The following is an 18,706-nucleotide window of genomic DNA, read 5'->3' on the forward strand; positions in this document are numbered from 1 at the left end:
CTAAGTGAGTCAGTAGTCCCAGTGGTGCTTTTGTACGTAATCCTTGGAGGCTTGACGTGCGGCTCCTTGGCTTTTCCACACTGCTAAACATCATTTGTATACACATAATCCATCACTAGACACTTGTCATAGGAATCACACGTGGACAACACGCAGTCAAGAGACATCAAGATATGATGCCACGCTTCAACACCCAAGAGGCATGCATCATCTTCATCTACTCATCATCAGATTGATCTAACGAGAGGGGACCAAGGAGTACGGCCGAATCAACCATCGCGATACACAATAGAAGGCCCAAAATCCACTTTACTCTATCCCAAGACAGATCCGAAATGAAGGGAGGAGATGAGCCTCGCTGACAAGGAGGGGACAGCCGCAGTAACAGTTGTCTGAGGCGTGCAGATTGTCTCAACCACTCGCATTAAATGCTACGCACCTAGGATACGTGTCAGCATTTCCATGGAAAAAGCATAGGCGGGTCATTGTTATAATAGGATACCGTTGGATACCATCGCATCAGAATGAAGCTACCATAGGGATCAACAATTAACCAAGACGATAAGGAACAACTGTCTCAGAGAGGAGGACCCCATTTAAGAAGCCTATAAATACCCAACTCCACTAAGTGAGAAGAGGTCGACCAAAATTCTAAGAGAGAGAATTATAGTTAGAGTAAGAGAGATTGTAAACAGTAAGTATGAGTTTTATCTTCTTCACTTACCTTCGTTCCCTACTCAGAGTCGTTTGACTACACTTTGTAACCTCTTATAAATCGTAGTGAAAACAAATATCCCCGTGGATGTAGGCCTTAGTGCTGAACCACGTAAATTATCGTCTTATTTACATTTCTGCACTTATGTTCTTCTTTTATGTCTAGAATGAAACGTTGAAATCATCATGGGCTCTTCTATGATGTGAAACGAGGACGAGCCCAAAGGCTCATTGTTTCTTTTATATTCAGCATGTGTTGTTTTGTATGTGCTTTAATCATTATCGTGATCTTGTCAACATTGCGAACATTGATTGTGGACACAAACATACCATCGTTATTTCTGTGTTCACATCGTTCTCTGATACATCAAATTTACTTGTTTTTAGATGCATCTCATAACTAGTGTATTATCCATAGACCATCCAAGTATCCACAATCGTGTACGGTAAATGTTGTAATTGTAAGTCATCAATGGATTTGAAATTTCTCTAAGTGCAAGGGTTGTTTGTTGTGGTTAAAATACTGAGATTATCCGGCTCTATCCAAAGTAGATTTCCAAACCAGACTCAATCTGAGAATGATTATGGTCTTAAGGTGCCTATCCAGTGCAGTGGATATTATTGAAAAGAAAGAAAAGAGGTAGTTTGTTCAGACCACGAATTATTCCTAGGAATAACGATTATGAACTGTGATAATTATTTGGACCTCGGTTTCCCGACTATAAATAACAATCAGAATTAAACTTGAAAAAGTGCAATAAAAATAAATTTAATAAATCAACTGTCTAGAATAATAACTCTGCAAACTCCTAAATATACTTGGGAAAAAAACCATAATTTGTGCAATAAGAAAGGATGAAAACAACTCAAAACCGACTAAAACCTTAATTCACTATTTTGAAAATTTTTAGGTTATTTAGAATAATAAAAGTACTCTCTAAATAAAACTCTACGCCACAAACGGCGACCAAAACAGAATCCTAACGAAGAAGTTATTAAGAAAACAAAGACTTTTTTAAAACGATCATTTGAGACATAAACGATGTAATTTGGCTAAATTTTGAAGACCATGCGACGTTGCATGTCTTGTTCGTTGGGTTGTTTCCCATAAATCTAGACCCGCCTTGAGCTAAATTACAACCCTCGTCTTTTTACCTCCAGATAGGCTACAGCTTGCTCATCTGCATCACTATCTCAACTTGACACACACGCACACACAAAGAGTTTGAAGTGACTCATATTTTTTTTTATTATTATTTTAAAAATTTTTGACACATTTAACGGAAATTAAGGGCCTCCAACCCAAACAAAACACACAAGAAAAGAATAAAAAAACAACAACAACCTAGACAAGACTAGATGGAACCAAAATGTCATATTAAATTACACCTTCTCCCTACTAACATCCATGAGGAAACCATAAAACTCATCCGCTAACCTCTCCCTATGAAGGCCTACTACAACTTACTTAAGAGCGTTAATCGTCCCCTTATGCACCAATAATCTAAATTAAGCATCATGAATAACTAGAGGTTTTGACTTCCTACCTCTAGCAAATTTCCTCAAGTTTGCACCCCTTTCGTGAATGCTGTTAACTACAGCATGATTCTTCTTAGTAAAATGCACTCTTACACTACTCCCCCCAACCTCAGAGAAAGAGTGTCGATCCTGATCCTCCAAATTTGGATTCAAATTCCAAGTTGAGGAAGTACTAACCTCAGAGTTATCATCCTCATTTACCACATCATCGATAACTTTAGTAACCTCCATGAGAACATCAGAGGCATTCTTGATAGGTACCTCAAAAAAACTAACATGTCGTGCATTTAACTTACTATCCCCTGAAACATTCTCCCTCTCATCAAAAAGTCTCTTTCTAGCTAGTCTTTTGAACCATCTCTTTCAAAGGAGCTTTATCCACAACAACCTCAGCAATATCCCTCTCATCCTCAATGTGCTCATCCATAACATCCTCAACAATATTTGATCATTACCTGGAGCAATAACAACCCAGTTAGACTTCTTATTAGTTTTCTCAACCCATTTGCTCCATTGTGGTTTTGCACCAGACGGTACCTTTTTACTATCATCCTTAATGTGATAAGCAAGGGGACACTTAGCATCTGAATGACCAAAGCTCTTGCACCCCATACACGATAGTTTCCAAGAGCATTCAACAACAACATTGAAAGCCTCTTTCCCATCAACAATAAATGGAATCTCACTTTGGAAATCACGAGTATCTATATCCATACACACTCTAGCAAATTCATTCTAGACCTCTCAAAAGTTTTCCTATTAGTCAACTAGCAATAATTCCAATACCTTTCCTATTCCACATGAGCATAGGTAGTTTCCTAAGAGTAAACCAAACTGGGAGAGTTTTCAAGTCCTCAACCAGAGGACGCCGAGGCCTACTCATGAACAGTCTACTTATAATATAAACATGCCTATTCTCAAAAACAACCTGCCTATCCCCATCATTATTGAACTCAAACACAAAAATAGAATCACTATGTAATTAAAGCCATATGAACTTTCCCTTTCAATCTCCAAATACGCAACAAAGAATTCTTCACAAAATGAAAAGGTAAATGACGACAAACAAAAACACCCACGACCAGTTTCTCAAATTTCTTAATATACTCCTCAAAATCAGAAAGAGAAGCAACAAAAGCTTTCTTACAATTAACAATCTGAGGAGCACGATAAGAAATTTCCTCCTCCTTTATCATTGATTGACCACTCTTAGCTTCGGAAGCCATCTCATCCCAAGTATTTTTACAAGATCCAAAACTAGATTGACTTGAACGGAACCAGATTGAATCCTCTTTTCACGTGGAAGAGAAGGAAACTTCTCTATGAACTTCTTCTCTGTAAAATTACTCGAATCAACTCCCTGAACAGACCCCTCTAACATCATATGAGAAGATGGTAGAGGGCTAGACGCATCAATGAAACAATTAGAAACACAGCCAGACGGCGGTGACATGAGAGAGCTAGACGAAGCAATGAAACAACTAGAGACACAGCCAGACGGCGGCGATGACATGAGATTAGTCAAAACTCTAAAAAAAAAAAAAAGATAGGTCAAGCCCTAATCGCCTAAGTCAACGGAAACGGCCAAGGTTAAGCATTTTTCTTAAAAAATTCAGATTTTAAATGACTCCCTTTCCTATGGGCTAGCTGTGTCGGAGTATGAGTCTGAACGCCAAATTAGTTCGAAAAAAGAGTTTCAGGGACACTTATTCCAAAACCTTGGGTTGGCTTCGAAAGCTACCTAACTGCAACTTCTCACCTAAATAGAAAGCTATCAAAGGGGAAATGTGGAATGTAATCTTCCAAATTGTTCATTTGACGGCGGCATGGCGCTGTGAGTAATTTAAAGTTAAATCTCCGGAAATTGGAGGCGCTGACTATTGACCCTGCTACTGCCCTGAACATTTTAGATTCCTTGACAAAGTAAAATCAGATAAAGAAACCGATTGTATTAATGACATAAAACTTGACAATTGTAGGATACTAGGATGAGCCGGATCAGAAAACTAGACCCTGGCTACAAAATATAGCAGGCGAAACGTGTATAATGGAATTGAGGAAATGACTTTATGGAATAATATTGGGGGCAGTGGCCAGTGGGCACCATATCATCGTTAATGTTATGCATTGTTTCCACAAATTTAGGCCACCAATTCGTTTCTACGGCTGGTGGACCCAGTAGGACCGTAATACATAATTTTCACATTCTCTAAAGTTTTGGGCCATTAATTCATTTCGTATGGCTGGTGGAGCCACTAACACGGCGCGTGGGGCTGTTGATTGAACCGAACTCCAAAAGAGGTTGCCTAATGCGAGAAGTTTAGGCGTAAATTTGATTGGGATCGTTTTGCCCCAATCGTACATTGTACGGGAGGATAGTCAATGTGTCGATCCCCGGTAGTCTATGGGGGAATCTTGACCACGGTTCGGAAAAAGGCTGGTCGCTATGCTTCTACAAACAAAGGCGTTAAGTAAGTAATCATTTTTGGGTCATTTTAACGTTATGACGTCCGACATTGTCTCAGTGATCAATTTTTAAAGATCTTAAAAATTCCTCTTAAGAACGCTTGATATGTGTTTTCTACAACGGATAAATGTTACACAACAATATAATTAAATAAACAAATTTCGAAAATTAAAAGCCTGTTTGGTACAGTTTTCAAAAACAGTTTCCAAAAATAGTTTTCCATTGTTTTAAAAACATACTCTTTTTTCCTTGTTTTCATTTTCTAAAAATTGTTTGGTAAACTGTTTTTTAAAACAAGTAAAATCAACTAAATCGTATCAAATGTAAAGATTCTTTTAAGAGATAGTGATATTATCCATGACTCACTTGCAGTCATTCCCCCGATCTCTTACTTTGTTTTGAATAGAAAAAAAAGAACCAAGAAAAAAAAAGAGAAAACACAAAAAACAATAATTTGTTGTTTTCACTTTTTTGTTTTCAGAAACAGAAAACAGATAGAAAACATTTTCTGAAAATGTCCCTACCAAACACATTTTCTCATGTTTTTTGTTTTCTCTGTTTTTAAAAACAGAAAACTATTTCTGAAAACTATACCAAACAACTTTTTGACATTATAGTCAAAAAATTTAAAACAAATTTATTTCATTAAATTTCTCGAAGAACTATTTTCAAGCATGTTATAACCATTACATACGTATTTATGTTTAATCTTTTTTTTTTAGTTTAAATATGCGGTATTTTCAGCGTAATTTCATTTCTTGTACATGTAAAAATAGTTTTTAGTCTCTAATTATTTCGATTGAAACTATTACACTATAATGTTTTGGTCTCCTCTCAGGTATAGTTGTCTAGCTCACTTGAGGATCAGGTTATCGCTCCAATCTTAAAATAAATTTTAGTTTACTTAAAAATGAAATAAGAATATTCTTTTACTTCTTTTTTGTTTGTAAATTAGAAGTTTTTCTATGATAGGATCAATTATGAAAAGGATTATTTTGTTTTTTCTCGGTACTTAGGTCAATTTTTATGAGACGTGACTTATTTTTATATTGGTCATGTCAGGCGGCCCGGTGAGTTGGGAAACGACCTGAGCAATAGAATCTCTATCGAGTTATAGAGATTCTAGCAACCAATTTTTTTATGTCATTGGAGGTAGAGTGTCCATCGCTCGATGGAGAAGCTATCCCCAACAAATATTTCTATCATCTATAAATATGTGAATTTCAAACTTCATTGTTATACCTAAATTTATATAAATTGTACCTTTTTTGTTTTTCTTTAGATGACACAAATTGCAAGCTAACTTGATTTTCCTAGTCATACTTGCAGCCGTTATTAACAAAATATGTGATGGTTATAAAGAAATAGAGAACGATTAACAACAAAGAAATCTCAAGTTCTTGATGTTGGCCAGATCAGGTTTGCAGCTAAAAGCCACAAAAAAACTTTGAAAGTTAATCATAATAGTAGTCACAAAAATAAGGAAATTTTTTTCAAGAGCGCATCAATTTGGAAATTGCACCAAATGAAGATACGTAAAAAAACAAGGAAAATATTCCCAAGAGTGTATCGACTATCCAGTATTTTTATTGAAGTCTTTATATAGATTTTTATTGTCAAAATTTATATCTTGTAAAATGGCGTAGCATTGTTAATTAATTCAAAAATTGGACTTAAAACAAGAAGCGTAGTTGCAAATTAGACTTTCATTTTTAATTTATCGTTTATAATTAATTAAAACTTAATTTAATTAAGTAAATTTGAAAATTAAGAAATTACTACGCCTTCATTGAGTTGCAGCTGGTGGGGGAGCAATGAGCAAAAAAGGATTGTAATTTTTCAATACCATAAGGATGCACAATTTTTTTTAAGAAACAGAAAGATTTTATGTTCACTATTCGTCATTCCCGAGAGATCTGGTTAACATACTATCATTGATTTCACCAATCCTTCTTACTCGGTAGAATTGCATGTTTAAAGCCATAAATTCCAGCACATCTTTGTTAAGCACACAAAAAGGAGTTGTCATCCCTTACATATCACGGTTCCGAGTTTCATCATTTCTTCAGTAAATTCATGAAATATTTTTCCCTAGAATGTGGCGTCTTCTGGCAATGCATCGTTGATAGTATATTGTGTATAAAAAACATAATTTCTGCAAATGCATTTATCTTCGGGTATGATAAATTTTGCATCCCGAACTTTGTTATTTCGGCTAAACTGAAGTTGGGATTGAGAAGCCATATTACAAAAATTAGAAAATGAATAAATATACATAAGATGTGACTGAAAATGATGAATTTTGTCTTAGGTTAAAAGAAATGTGAGTGGGAGATGGTGATGTATAGAGGAGGTGTGAGTTGAACTGAGGTTGAAATTAAATATTTATATAAAAGATTGATTTACATCCATTGGATGACGAAACACTAATCAGTAGATATTTAACCAAGCTACGAAGACTATATCGCTGGTGATGTAGACTAGATCGCCGTGTCAAGCCTCAACTGAGAGGTCAAGACTTTACCGCTCGGTAGAAACTTTACCTGGATGGGCCAAGTGGCATATTTTCCATTTAGCCCACTTTTTTCCAATTAGCCAGCCCGATAGTAGCACCATAACTGGAAAATCCACTGATTTTCCAGGTGCATAGGAACCGGCCTTAGGCCTACTCCTATGCATTAACAAAAAAATCTATTTATCGTACGAGGTGGCATGGAAATCAGTTGTGCCAATTTGGGAAAACAACTTAGTGATAGTGTTTATATCGAGAGAAATCCACTACATCGCTGACGATATTATGATTATCGCTGGCGTTGTAGTCTTTATCGCTCGATGGACATTATATCGTTCAACAGTTATTTTGTAAAGATTATTTTCCCTTCTTCATTTCCATATATACGCCCCTTTACTTCATCAAATTACTCACACATATTTCTGCATATATTTTACTTATTTCTTTATATGTATTCTCAATTTTAAATTTCATAATCATCAATGACGAGTTCTGATGAAGAGAGGAATATTCATACCAATAGATCATATCAAGAAACGCATTAAAAGAGGTTGCAACAACTTGATGATGAGGAAGCTGAACATAGAGAACTAATGGACACTTGGTGCTCGTACATTCAAGCTAAATACCTAGAGTTTCAGAGCGAAAATAAGTATTCACAAGAAGATATACGTATAGAGGAAGGGAGTGGTTCCACCAGATGCTGGTGCACGATTATTTTTTTCCTAATTGTGTGTACTCTGTTTTATATTTCCAACGTTGATTCTGCATGCTCGACACCTGGTGATAAAGAATACTAATGAGCTTTGTCGAGTAGAACCTCAATTTAAATATCAGTTTGATGCATTGAATATTAGAGGTCATAGTCCTGAACAAAAAGTTACTTTGTCTCTAAGGATTCTATGTTATGAAAAACCTGCGGACTCGAATGATAAGTACTTTCATATGGGAAAAATAACTTATTCACTTATCTTTCATTGTTTTGCGAAGTAATAATTAATCATTTTGGCCCAGTGTAATGATGAAAACCAACCAAGGAAGATATTAAAGAAATATTAAGGGAGAATGAGAATTGGGGATTCCTAGGAATGCTAGGTAATCTTGACTATATGCATTAGGTATGGCAGGGATATCCTATTTATTGGAACGACCTAAACCAACTGTTATCCTTGAAGCTGTTGCTTCTTATGATTGTTATATATGGCATGTTTTTTTGGTCTTTCTGGTTCACAAAATGATATTAGTGTTTTGCACAAATCTCCATTGTTTGATCAACGACCATCAATACACTCATGGTATTATATTGTGAATGGGATCAATACAAAATGGTCAACATTGGTTCAACTTTACCGTCAGCCCCCTGTTGGCGGACTGGTTCATTAATACTAGCATTTTAACCAACGCCAAATGACGTTGAGGAAGGATGTGCAACGGGATTTTGGAATTTGAAGAGGAATTTTAACCAACGCCAAATGAACCATATTGTGGTTTAAGTCCTCATGAAATGTACAAGACTATGTTCACTTGCATAATTCTACGTAATAGGGTAGTTCGGCCCGTCGTGATAAGAAGTGAACTAACTATGAAGATGGAGATTTGAGGTCTGAAATTCAACCAGAAAGAGGCTTGCCTGCAAGAAACTATGCGTAAATGACTAATTACATTCAGAACCAGAACCTGTATGACATGTTAAGAGAAGATCTGAGAGTGAATCTTTCGGCAGAGTATGGAAGAGCCTACGAGCGTAAGTATTAAGTTTTATTTCATGTATTAGTTTAAACATTTAGTTGTTACCTGTTTGTAGTTTGTGTTATTCAATATTAATTTTCATAAAAAATATTTAATTGTCAGTTAATGGTTTCCAATTGATCGCGCGATTAACACTTTATCGCCAACGACTAGTTTTACCCAACGGCTTACATTATATCCCATATATATACCCACTCATCCCATTTAAAAATCACACCTTCTATACCAACCTTCTACAAAAGAAAGAATTTTGAATATGAAGCTCATTTTCACATCCTCAAGGAGTTTTTCATTACCCATGTGGGATTTTAATACGATATAATGATGTTAATATGGTGTTATAATTAAGTAAAACTTATTAAGTAGAATGCAACAACATTTCGAATTAATCAACTTTTCATTTCAAAATTATTATCTAGAGGTACAACTACAGCGAACTCATCATCCTCATCCTCATCAGCATCACCTGAGTTGTTAATAACAAATCCATATTGTTGTTCAATTTTTTCTTGTAACTTGTCAAATTCGAGTTGCCACACATATTTTTGTCGGGCGTTCATAACTAAAGTGTCCGCACCAACAATCTTATGCTTGTCATAGTCATTGAAAAAATTTTCTTGAGAAAGCAAACCTTTTTCGTCTAGTTGTTTTAAAATTTCCGATCAACCGATCTTTGCTTCTCGACGGTCTTCTAATGTTCTATAAACTCCGCCATGTTAAGACCATCGGAGCTCCCCCCCTTCTTGAGATAATTTTCTAGCCAGTCTTGCTCTGTCCTAGAAGTTTTTTATTAGAATCACCATTGGCCATTGAGAACTAATTGGCATTTGGGTTTCTTGTGGTATCTAGTGAAGAAGTTGGATGTGATGGACCTGGTGAAAATGGCGAAGAATTTGGTGTTGAGGGAGAAGAATTGTATGGTGATCTTTCAGGTACTTGTTGATTAGCTGACACATATGAATTATATTTTGTCAACATCTTTAAAATATGATAATAACTTTCGAATTAGAAAAAAAAATTCCGCTCTTGCATTTCCAATCTGTACGACATTGTCTTTCCGCAACAACATCCACATCACCACTCTCCCAGCCTTGTTTGACTTGCATTATCACAACATCATAAGAGACTCATTTCTTATTGATCGTAATGAAGCATTGCACCAAACCAATCACATCATGATCATTGATGTTCATTCTTTGTTCTTGATATTTCAGAAATATGATATCCCACATGGTGTTACCATGTTGCCGTGCACCATCGATACAATCTTGGGGTAAAAAGAACATAATTACGAAAAATACATTCATTTTTTGAGACATTGAATTTTGTACCCCGAACCCTGTTACTTTTTTTTACCTTTAACTTTTCCCTAAGATTGAAATTGAGATTGAGAATCCATATTATAAGAAATTTAGAAGTGTAGAGAACGCGTAATTAGTTTATCTTGTTTTAGATTAGAAAAATAATGAGAGAATGAGAAATTCTAGAGAGATTTAGAAATTCTGGTGTGAGTGAAATGATTTTGAAGTTGAGTATTTATAGGGGGAATTTCTGGTCGTTGGATGAGGAACTGTTGAGCGATGATCATACTAACGAGTGGTAAAATGACTAGCGTTGGTGTTGTCTAGTTCATCGAGCGATGGACACTCTGTCGCGTATGCCTAAGTAGTTTATTGACACTTAGCGACTTACGTTTTCCACTTTTCCATACCCATATTGTGCGCAAAGGTGGCAAACTATGTTGTTTGACATGTGCATAAAAATAGGCCTTAATATAGGTGAAACGTTATATTGTTAACTATTACTTTCATTTCTCGATTGACCCATAGGGTAAGCGCCTTATTTAAACTTCCCATAGTCTCATATGGTCCTACCAGAAAAAAACAAGTTCAGATACATATAGTAGACTTCCCACAATCCTACAACACAAATTAAATATTTTGATTTTTCTTGTGTAGAACGCCGACACAGCTGAATTCAACTAAGCCATCGAGTTTTTTGCATCGGGGAGTCGTCCACTTATGCGAACTAGTTTTTTTTAAAAGCATTTGTAAATAAACAAAACCTAAATCTTCCACTTGTACTCTATTATCGAGTGAGATAGAAGATTTTACCAAAGAAATAATATAAATTAACGCTCTTGATCGAAAACGAAACACAAAACAATTCATTGTAAAAATGGTAATTTTGAAAAATACACCTTATTGCATTATGTATCTTCTTGGAGGCGTACACGAGACTAAAGAGTTAGTTAATGTGATCTAGTTATTGGCCATCAAGTGAAGCCAAGGAGGGGAACCATCAGGAGGTCTTATGTATTCCCATAAAGCAACGAAAACCTCTCTCCATAAGAAAACCAGCGATGAAAATCTTCTTTGCCTGACTACCCCTCTTCTCAGATCGATTCATTGGAGTCGACCTGAGAAGATTAATCAACACCCCAAGCTCTCTTTTCACCTGTATTCTCTTATCTGCTTTTTTGTTTTAGTTTTTATTTTCGGAGTTGTGCTTACTGTTTTTATAGGTTTCTTAGTAGATCTGTGAATCGTAGTGCATGGTTTGTGCGATAAAGATTCAGAGCATATCGACACCATCGATTCAGATTTATGATCAAATTCAAACAACAACCATTGTGTTAACTCTTTCAACAAATACGTTGAAGCTAAGAAGACCTCCTTTAGTTCTTGCTTTTGGTGGTAATTTGTTTATATCTTTAATTTGTTTTCTTGGTTATATGTTTAACAGATCGATATTTTTTTAGATCTGTTTTTGTCTTGGCACTTAGGTGTTAGTCCAGGATATTTTGGGAGCTTGTTGTCGCCTTAGTAATATTGTTCTTAGTTTAATTTTAATTCCTGTTTGTGGTGTTGTTAGGACTTTGGTTTATCCTGATTTAGTTTTAGTTTGGAAGGTTAATAAATCAATCTTTCTTGTTTTAGCTTTAGATTTACTTGTTGTAATGAAGGAAAAGACAACATAAATTCGTCCAAGATCATCATCAAGTCCAACTACAATTGTTACCACATCTATAAAGCCGAGTCAGCCTGATCTGATCTGAACAACTATTACTTGACACACTTTAGTTACTTTTTGGCTACTGTTAATACTAGTTGGGTCACTGCTAGCTTGATTGCATTAAGCAATCTAAATTTTCAAAACTCCGGTTCATGTTATATACATGTTCTGATGAACATTGGGTTGGATTTTTGATCTAGTCATTGCCTTGTGCTTGAACACATATCGATTTTGCTTTTAAAATCAATTTAGCCTTTGCGAGAGATAAGGTCTTCTGAAACTGTTTTTGAACCTGATATGACAGATTTGATAGGCAAGAAATGGTGAAGATATTACAACTTGTATGAATATGTTGTGATCTTGAAAAATCTCTATAAAGTTTCCGATTTCCTAAATCGGCTTTCTATATAACCTATTGAGATTAACCTCTTTTTTTTCGGGAGAAAAAAAGAAAAGATGGGTTCCCATCTTCCTCTCCTGGGGGAGGTTGAAGGTCAAACCCTTGTAATAGTAAATTCCTAATCTGTCGTGTCTAAGTAGTAGTGTCTAGGTGACCATTATAGTGTATAATCAAAATAAATAAATAAAGAGGGAGGATCCATGGACACTCTTAGATGGATAACGTTAGACAAGATTTGAGCCATTTTATCCGCAAAACCCAAACGACATTGAATTTAAGTGTAATATTTTGATAATATGTCCTCCTATAAGATTCTACATTCCTACATAAAATGAACGCAATTCGAGATAACAAATCTCACCATCTACCGATTTTAATTTCAACCGTTAACTTTGAACGAATGATATTCAAAAGGGTAGATGGTCGTTTTATACACCTCGAATTGTGCTCATTTTTTTTTATAAATACACACAGAGTACTAAATTTACAAACTTGTCTAATATTTGGGCATCACATGGATGTGATCCCATGGTTGTATAGCTTCTGAGAGCATCCACAATGGACGACTAAAACCAAAATTTTGGTCCAGAAATCACACGCAGTCGAACGGATTAAAGATTAAAAACCAGACTAAAACCAAATATCATACTTATTTAGTCTGGAATCCGGACCAAAACCAAATTTAGTCGAGCGGACATTAAAAGTGGCATGATACCGAACGCATGTATAATGTTCGTTTATAACGGGGCGTAAGTATAAAATCCGTATGATGGTGGGGCGAACATCATACTTATGTTTGAATCAAAAGCAAGTGTAAAATGGAACGAAGGTATAATGTGAGTCTGATGAGAGGCGAACATTTAATGTGAGTTTGAATAGGACGGGGATATAATGTGTGCTCGACCAAATTTTACTCGTGTAATGTAGGGTACCACTACAGACCAAACCCAAAAATTTAACTATTTTTTGATTTTTGATCTTTGGTTTTAATCTCACCATTGCAGTTGCTCTAATGATACCAACCTGCTGGCAGAATCTTACAAAGCTAAGATTTCACTGGCATGATTAGTCCATGTGGATCTCAACCTTAAATAAAATCCAGAATGCAATGTCATGGACTCATGGAATGTTTCATCCTGATATTTGTGTCAACAAACAAGACTTTAATTCATCACTAGAATGTAGTACAATATTTTCATTCAAAAATAAAAACAGTTGAAAATTTAGATTTCTCTTTTAACCAGCCAACCAATCAAAAAAGGTAAAGTTGGCAGAAAAATTAAAGAAAACCATAATTTATTTATTTCTCCCTTTGATTCTTTCTCATCATCTTTATTATTCAATTCAACAAGCAACACAAACACTTGCTACAGCAAGAAGTACTCCTAAGCTGATTCCCTTTTTTGTCAAACCCTCTCCTCCCAAATTTCTCAACTTGAGAAATTTTCATTTGTTTTTTCTTTGAGTCTTCTTTGGCTGTTTCTTCACACACCCAGATCATCAAATAATACCCAATATATCTCCTGCTGCCAGTAAATCTTCTTCTCTACATACTTTTCTCTGTTTTTGCTCTGTTTCTATATTTCTCTGTTTTTAGCTCTGTTTCTTTCTGTCTGTCTATTGTAAATAAGAAGGAAGAGGAAGAAGCTATGGCAGGAAATAAGTTTGCAACTACGTTGCACAGAAACACTCATAAAATAACTCTAATTCTTGTGTATGCAATTCTTGAATGGATTCTAATATATCTTCTTTTACTAAACTCTTTGTTTTCCTATCTGATTATGAAATTTGCGAATTATTTTGGTTTAAAACCACCTTGTTTGTTTTGTTCAAGAATTGATCATGTACTTGACTCCAAAACAAAATCATACACAGATCTTATCTGTGAGAATCATTGTAATGAGATTTCAAGCTTGAGTTATTGTTCTAAGCATAGGAAATTGACAACGGATCGTTGTTGCGAAGTCGAAGAAGACGATGATTTCGATATCAAAGATGAGAGAAACAGAGTACTTGATGAAGATAAACATAATCGGATTCTCTGTGATGATGTCAATGAAAAGCTTAAGAAAATTGAAGACTTTATTACAGAAAGGGATTTAGATTTTTGTGTTGAAGGTATGGATTTAGTTCTTCAGTCTCCTAAAGTTTCTGAATTACAAGATTCGTCTCTTGATATGATCAATTTGAAACCAGAGGATTGTTTTGATTTTGGTACGGATAGATTCATTCCTGTTGAATTAATTGATTCTACTACTCTGAAGACTCAAGAACCCAGAGAAATTGAGAATGTAAAAGAGAGGGATTGGGAAGGGATTTTGAGTACTGAATTAGGAAATGAAAAGGCTGAAGAAAAAGCTGAGGAAATGGGGATTCTTTTGGTGGAGAAAATGGCACAAATTATAGCAATGGTTGAATCCATGGATATGAGTAAGGATCCTAATCTTGATTCAGTTGAAGAATCTGATGTGAATTGTGTTAGTCAAGGATCAAAGTCTTTGTATGGTGATGAGGGTAATGATGTTGAATTGGTAATGGTAGCATTGGATGATTCAGCTCAACATTCGGGTAAGATATCAGTCCAACTTCCATTTTATGTTTTTCCAGCTGGTTTTATGAGGACTAGTTTAAATTCATATTCTCATTTTGATTAACAGAAGTGAAGGAGGAAACCGAATCGGAGAGCTTAACAGAAAATGAAATGTCGGATGAGGAATTGGCGGATAACCATGCTCAACTAGACTCTGAACAAATTGTATCATTGCCATGTTCTATTCCGGCAGATGCGTTCGTAGCTACAAATGACCAGCAAGCTGACGAGCATTCAAGTAACTATGACAGTTAGTTTCCGGTCATACATTACTTATTGTTTGTGGAATGAAGTAATTAAGATTCTCATTCTGATATGCAGAACAACCTAAAGATATTGACTCGAAAATGTCTATGGACGAAACTAAATTCATGAACTTGATAGAGAAAGAACTGCCCATCCAATTGAACAACCATACTGAAGATGAAGAAAAAATCTCATCACAGCCTTGTGCACAGGCTCTGACGAATGAATGTAATGGGGAGGATACTGATTCAGATACTTTGGTAGCTAAGAAAGTCCAAGCTAGTGAACATTCAGGTAAATTTCTGTCTACAATATTTATGGATGTCTCGTAAATTAGATTTTTTCTTCTTTAATCTGTTATGTAAGTTATGTTGGGCACATTTGCAATTGTTTGTCGAATGAGGTGTGAAGTAATTAATCCGACTTCTCAATTCTATATACAGAACTTAAAGACGATGACGATACAAAATCCATGAGCTCAATAGAGAAAGAGATGCCCGTTCCAGTAAACAACCTAGCCGAAGAGCAACTTTCATCATTGCCATGCTCGGAAGAAAATCATTTCGACACAGATGCATTCACGGCTGAGAATGACCAAGGTAAGTCTCCTTTGTATCCGTCTAGTGCCTTGCTTCAGAAGGAGCAAAATTTACTTGTTGATCTGTGATGTTTAGTTTATGAGATGTGCACCATCTAATGTTAGACTACATGTATTAGGTTCCGAGCACACTGAGGAAGTGAATAATATGGACGACAGGAGCCCTTTAGTTGAGAGGATTGAACAACCATTAACTACCCGTCAACTATCTATTGCAACTTTGGAATGTGACGAAATCGAGGAGGAAAAGGGGCCTGAAACGCCAACTTTTGTGAATGGTCTTCACAATTTACACATGAAATTCCTAGATTTGGAGAGAAAAGAATCAGCAACCGAGGCATCTGGGGATGGAAGTGTAATCGTTGAGGCAGAAAATGGTGGTGATGGGAATATGACTATCGAAAAGTTGAAATCAGCATTGAAGGCAGAACATAAAGCTCTAAGCGCATTATATGCAGAACTAGAAGAAGAGAGAAGTGCATCTGCAATAGCTGCTAACCAGACCATGGCAATGATAACAAGGCTCCAAGAAGAGAAATCTGCAATGCAGATGGAAGCATTACAGTACCAGAGGATGATGGACGAACAATCTGAATATGATCAAGAAGCTTTGCAGCTATTAAACGAGCTTATGGTGAAGAGAGAAAGAGAGAAGCAGGAAATGGAGAAGGAGTTAGAAATATACCGAAAGAAGGTTCTCCTCTATGAGAATGAGAAGAAGATGATGAGAAGGAAGAGCAATAGCGGAAGAAGTGGAACCTCTTCTGCTTCTGGAAATGCTACGGACAGTGAAGAGTTATCTGTTGATCTTAATCATGAAAATACCGATGAATTTAACTTTTATGCCCATCAAGATAGTCCTAATAATAGAGTACTAAATTTGGACGATGCGGGGTTAGAAAGCTCGAAGCAATTGAGCACTCTTGACGAGTCATTGGCAGATTTTGAAGAAGAAAGGCAATCCATTCTTCAACAGCTCAAGGCATTAGAGGAGAAGCTTTTCACATTGGAAGACGATGAGCATGAAGAGGGGGAGCAGTTATTTGAGGATACAACAAAAGCCAATGAGCATTTATCAGAAGCGAACGGAACGGAATCTAACAAGAATCACGACGAATCCAATGAAGAAGAGATCGTCAACGGTCACTTAAATGATTATAAGAAACACTATGGGGAGAAAACACACGGTGGTGCCAAGGCAAAGAAGCTACTCCCTCTATTCGATGAGGCCATCGATGTCGAAAATGAGGATGAGTTTACAAACGACGAGCATGAAGCGGGGTCCTATGCTGTTTTCTCACCAAACTCTTCCATGTCAAAGTTTACTTCGGATGAGAAGAAACTTGCTCTGGTAGAGGAAGTTGATCATGTTTACGAGAGGTTGCATGCTCTAGAAGCCGACAGAGAGTTCTTGAAACATTGTTTAACTTCTTTAAAGAAAGGAGGCAAAGGTATGGATCTTCTCCAGGAGATATTACAACATCTTCGGGATCTAAGGAATGTCGATCTTCATGTACGCAATATGAGTGATGCTTCATTGAACCAAAGCTTCTCGCACTAAAAAGGTAACTAAGCACTAACTTCTCCAGTTTCTTTCTAAAGCACAACATTGTTCATCAAGCCATGAAACTTTAAATTTTCTCATTCATTTTTTGGTTTTTAAACAGGTTGAGATTGCTATGTTAGCGAAAGTCGCGATAATGTCGTCCATTATGATCATCTGAAACGGCTCATGGTTTCAGAAGTCCCCTTGAAGGAGAGGGAGTGCTCTCAAGGGCAGGCAAGGTTGAAAACAAGAACTTAAGTTTTGTATTTGTGTTGGAGGTTTGGTGTCAAAAGTAAGTAATACCCAAGTTTTTGTGGGTTGTAATGTGCCCATCTAAAAAAGCCTTTGTCAGGTAGAAAGAAGTGGGTCATAATGAGTAGATTTGTTATTAGTAGAGTGTGTGTGATAATTGTGTTTTAGATCAGACCTACCTGTCTTTGTGAGTGAGAAAAATCCATGGTTTTGTAAAGCTGGAAAGATGAAAACAAGATTCCAGTGCCAGGATATACAAGCATTAGTTTTAGTGTCATAGGGGAATTTTAAGTAGGAAAACTAGTACTACTGTTTTTTTTTTTCTTTCTTTCATTTTTTATTTTTTGGGGAGGGAAAAAGGAAAGAGTAAGTAACTCTGATCCTTTTCTCGCTTTTGGATCAATCAACACTTTTGTATCTAATTTGTATCTGCTTATATAAGTGAGATTTTTGAATCTGAACTCTTTGACTATCAAAATAGTTAATGTGGTGATGCTGCATACAACAATGTGATGCGACTGGTAGTAAGGAAAAAAAATTATGCTGAATGATATAATCCATTTTATATTTGGGGATGCTAGGTTCTCTCATCTTCCAGGGTAGCTGAGTCAAAGTTTCTTCTTTTCTTTTTTTTAATGAAAAAAAATTTTTATTAAGAAGGAAGAACTAATAGCCTGTTTGGATACCGAAGTGTTTCTGGATTTCTCAAAAGTACTTCTAGAAGTGAAAATTATTGAGAAGTTAGTTTGGCTACTAACCAGAAAAACAAAAAAAAAAATCAGCAAGCTTTAATGGTTTATCATAAAAACAAAAAATGATAGATTTTCTGGCGATTAAATTCATGTTGCTATGATTTTCACCAGCAATGTCAACAAATTTTTATTCAACCATGAAAAAAGAAGAAAGTTGTTCTATCACTTTACTTGGGGTTAATGAAGAACACAAATTTAGGTTTTGGAATAAATGGTTTCAATCAGATTACGAGAATAACAAATTGGTGATATGATCTGCTAAGATCTCCAAGAAGAAAAAACAACTAAGATTACTATGTTGATGGAACTAAAGATTTGATTAACAT

The 18,706-nt window shown here is 35.8% G+C and overlaps 1 protein-coding gene across 1 annotated transcript; it reads left to right on the forward strand.

Moving 5' to 3' along the window:
- The first annotated feature begins 13,658 nt into the window (after window positions 1-13,658).
- LOC113275573 (myosin-binding protein 3-like) lies at window positions 13,659-18,089 on the forward strand. The gene is made up of 6 exons (XM_026525109.1): window positions 13,659-14,964; window positions 15,054-15,224; window positions 15,308-15,526; window positions 15,676-15,831; window positions 15,950-17,395; window positions 17,498-18,089. Exons 1-5 carry the CDS (start codon window positions 14,046-14,048, stop codon window positions 17,389-17,391), a joined length of 2,907 nt encoding a protein of 968 aa, XP_026380894.1. The 5' UTR covers window positions 13,659-14,045; the 3' UTR covers window positions 17,392-17,395; window positions 17,498-18,089.
- The last annotated feature ends 617 nt before the right edge of the window (window positions 18,090-18,706 follow it).

Source organism: Papaver somniferum, chromosome 4 (assembly GCF_003573695.1).
Source record: "Papaver somniferum cultivar HN1 chromosome 4, ASM357369v1, whole genome shotgun sequence".
NCBI classification, from domain to species: Eukaryota; Viridiplantae; Streptophyta; class Magnoliopsida; order Ranunculales; family Papaveraceae; genus Papaver; species Papaver somniferum.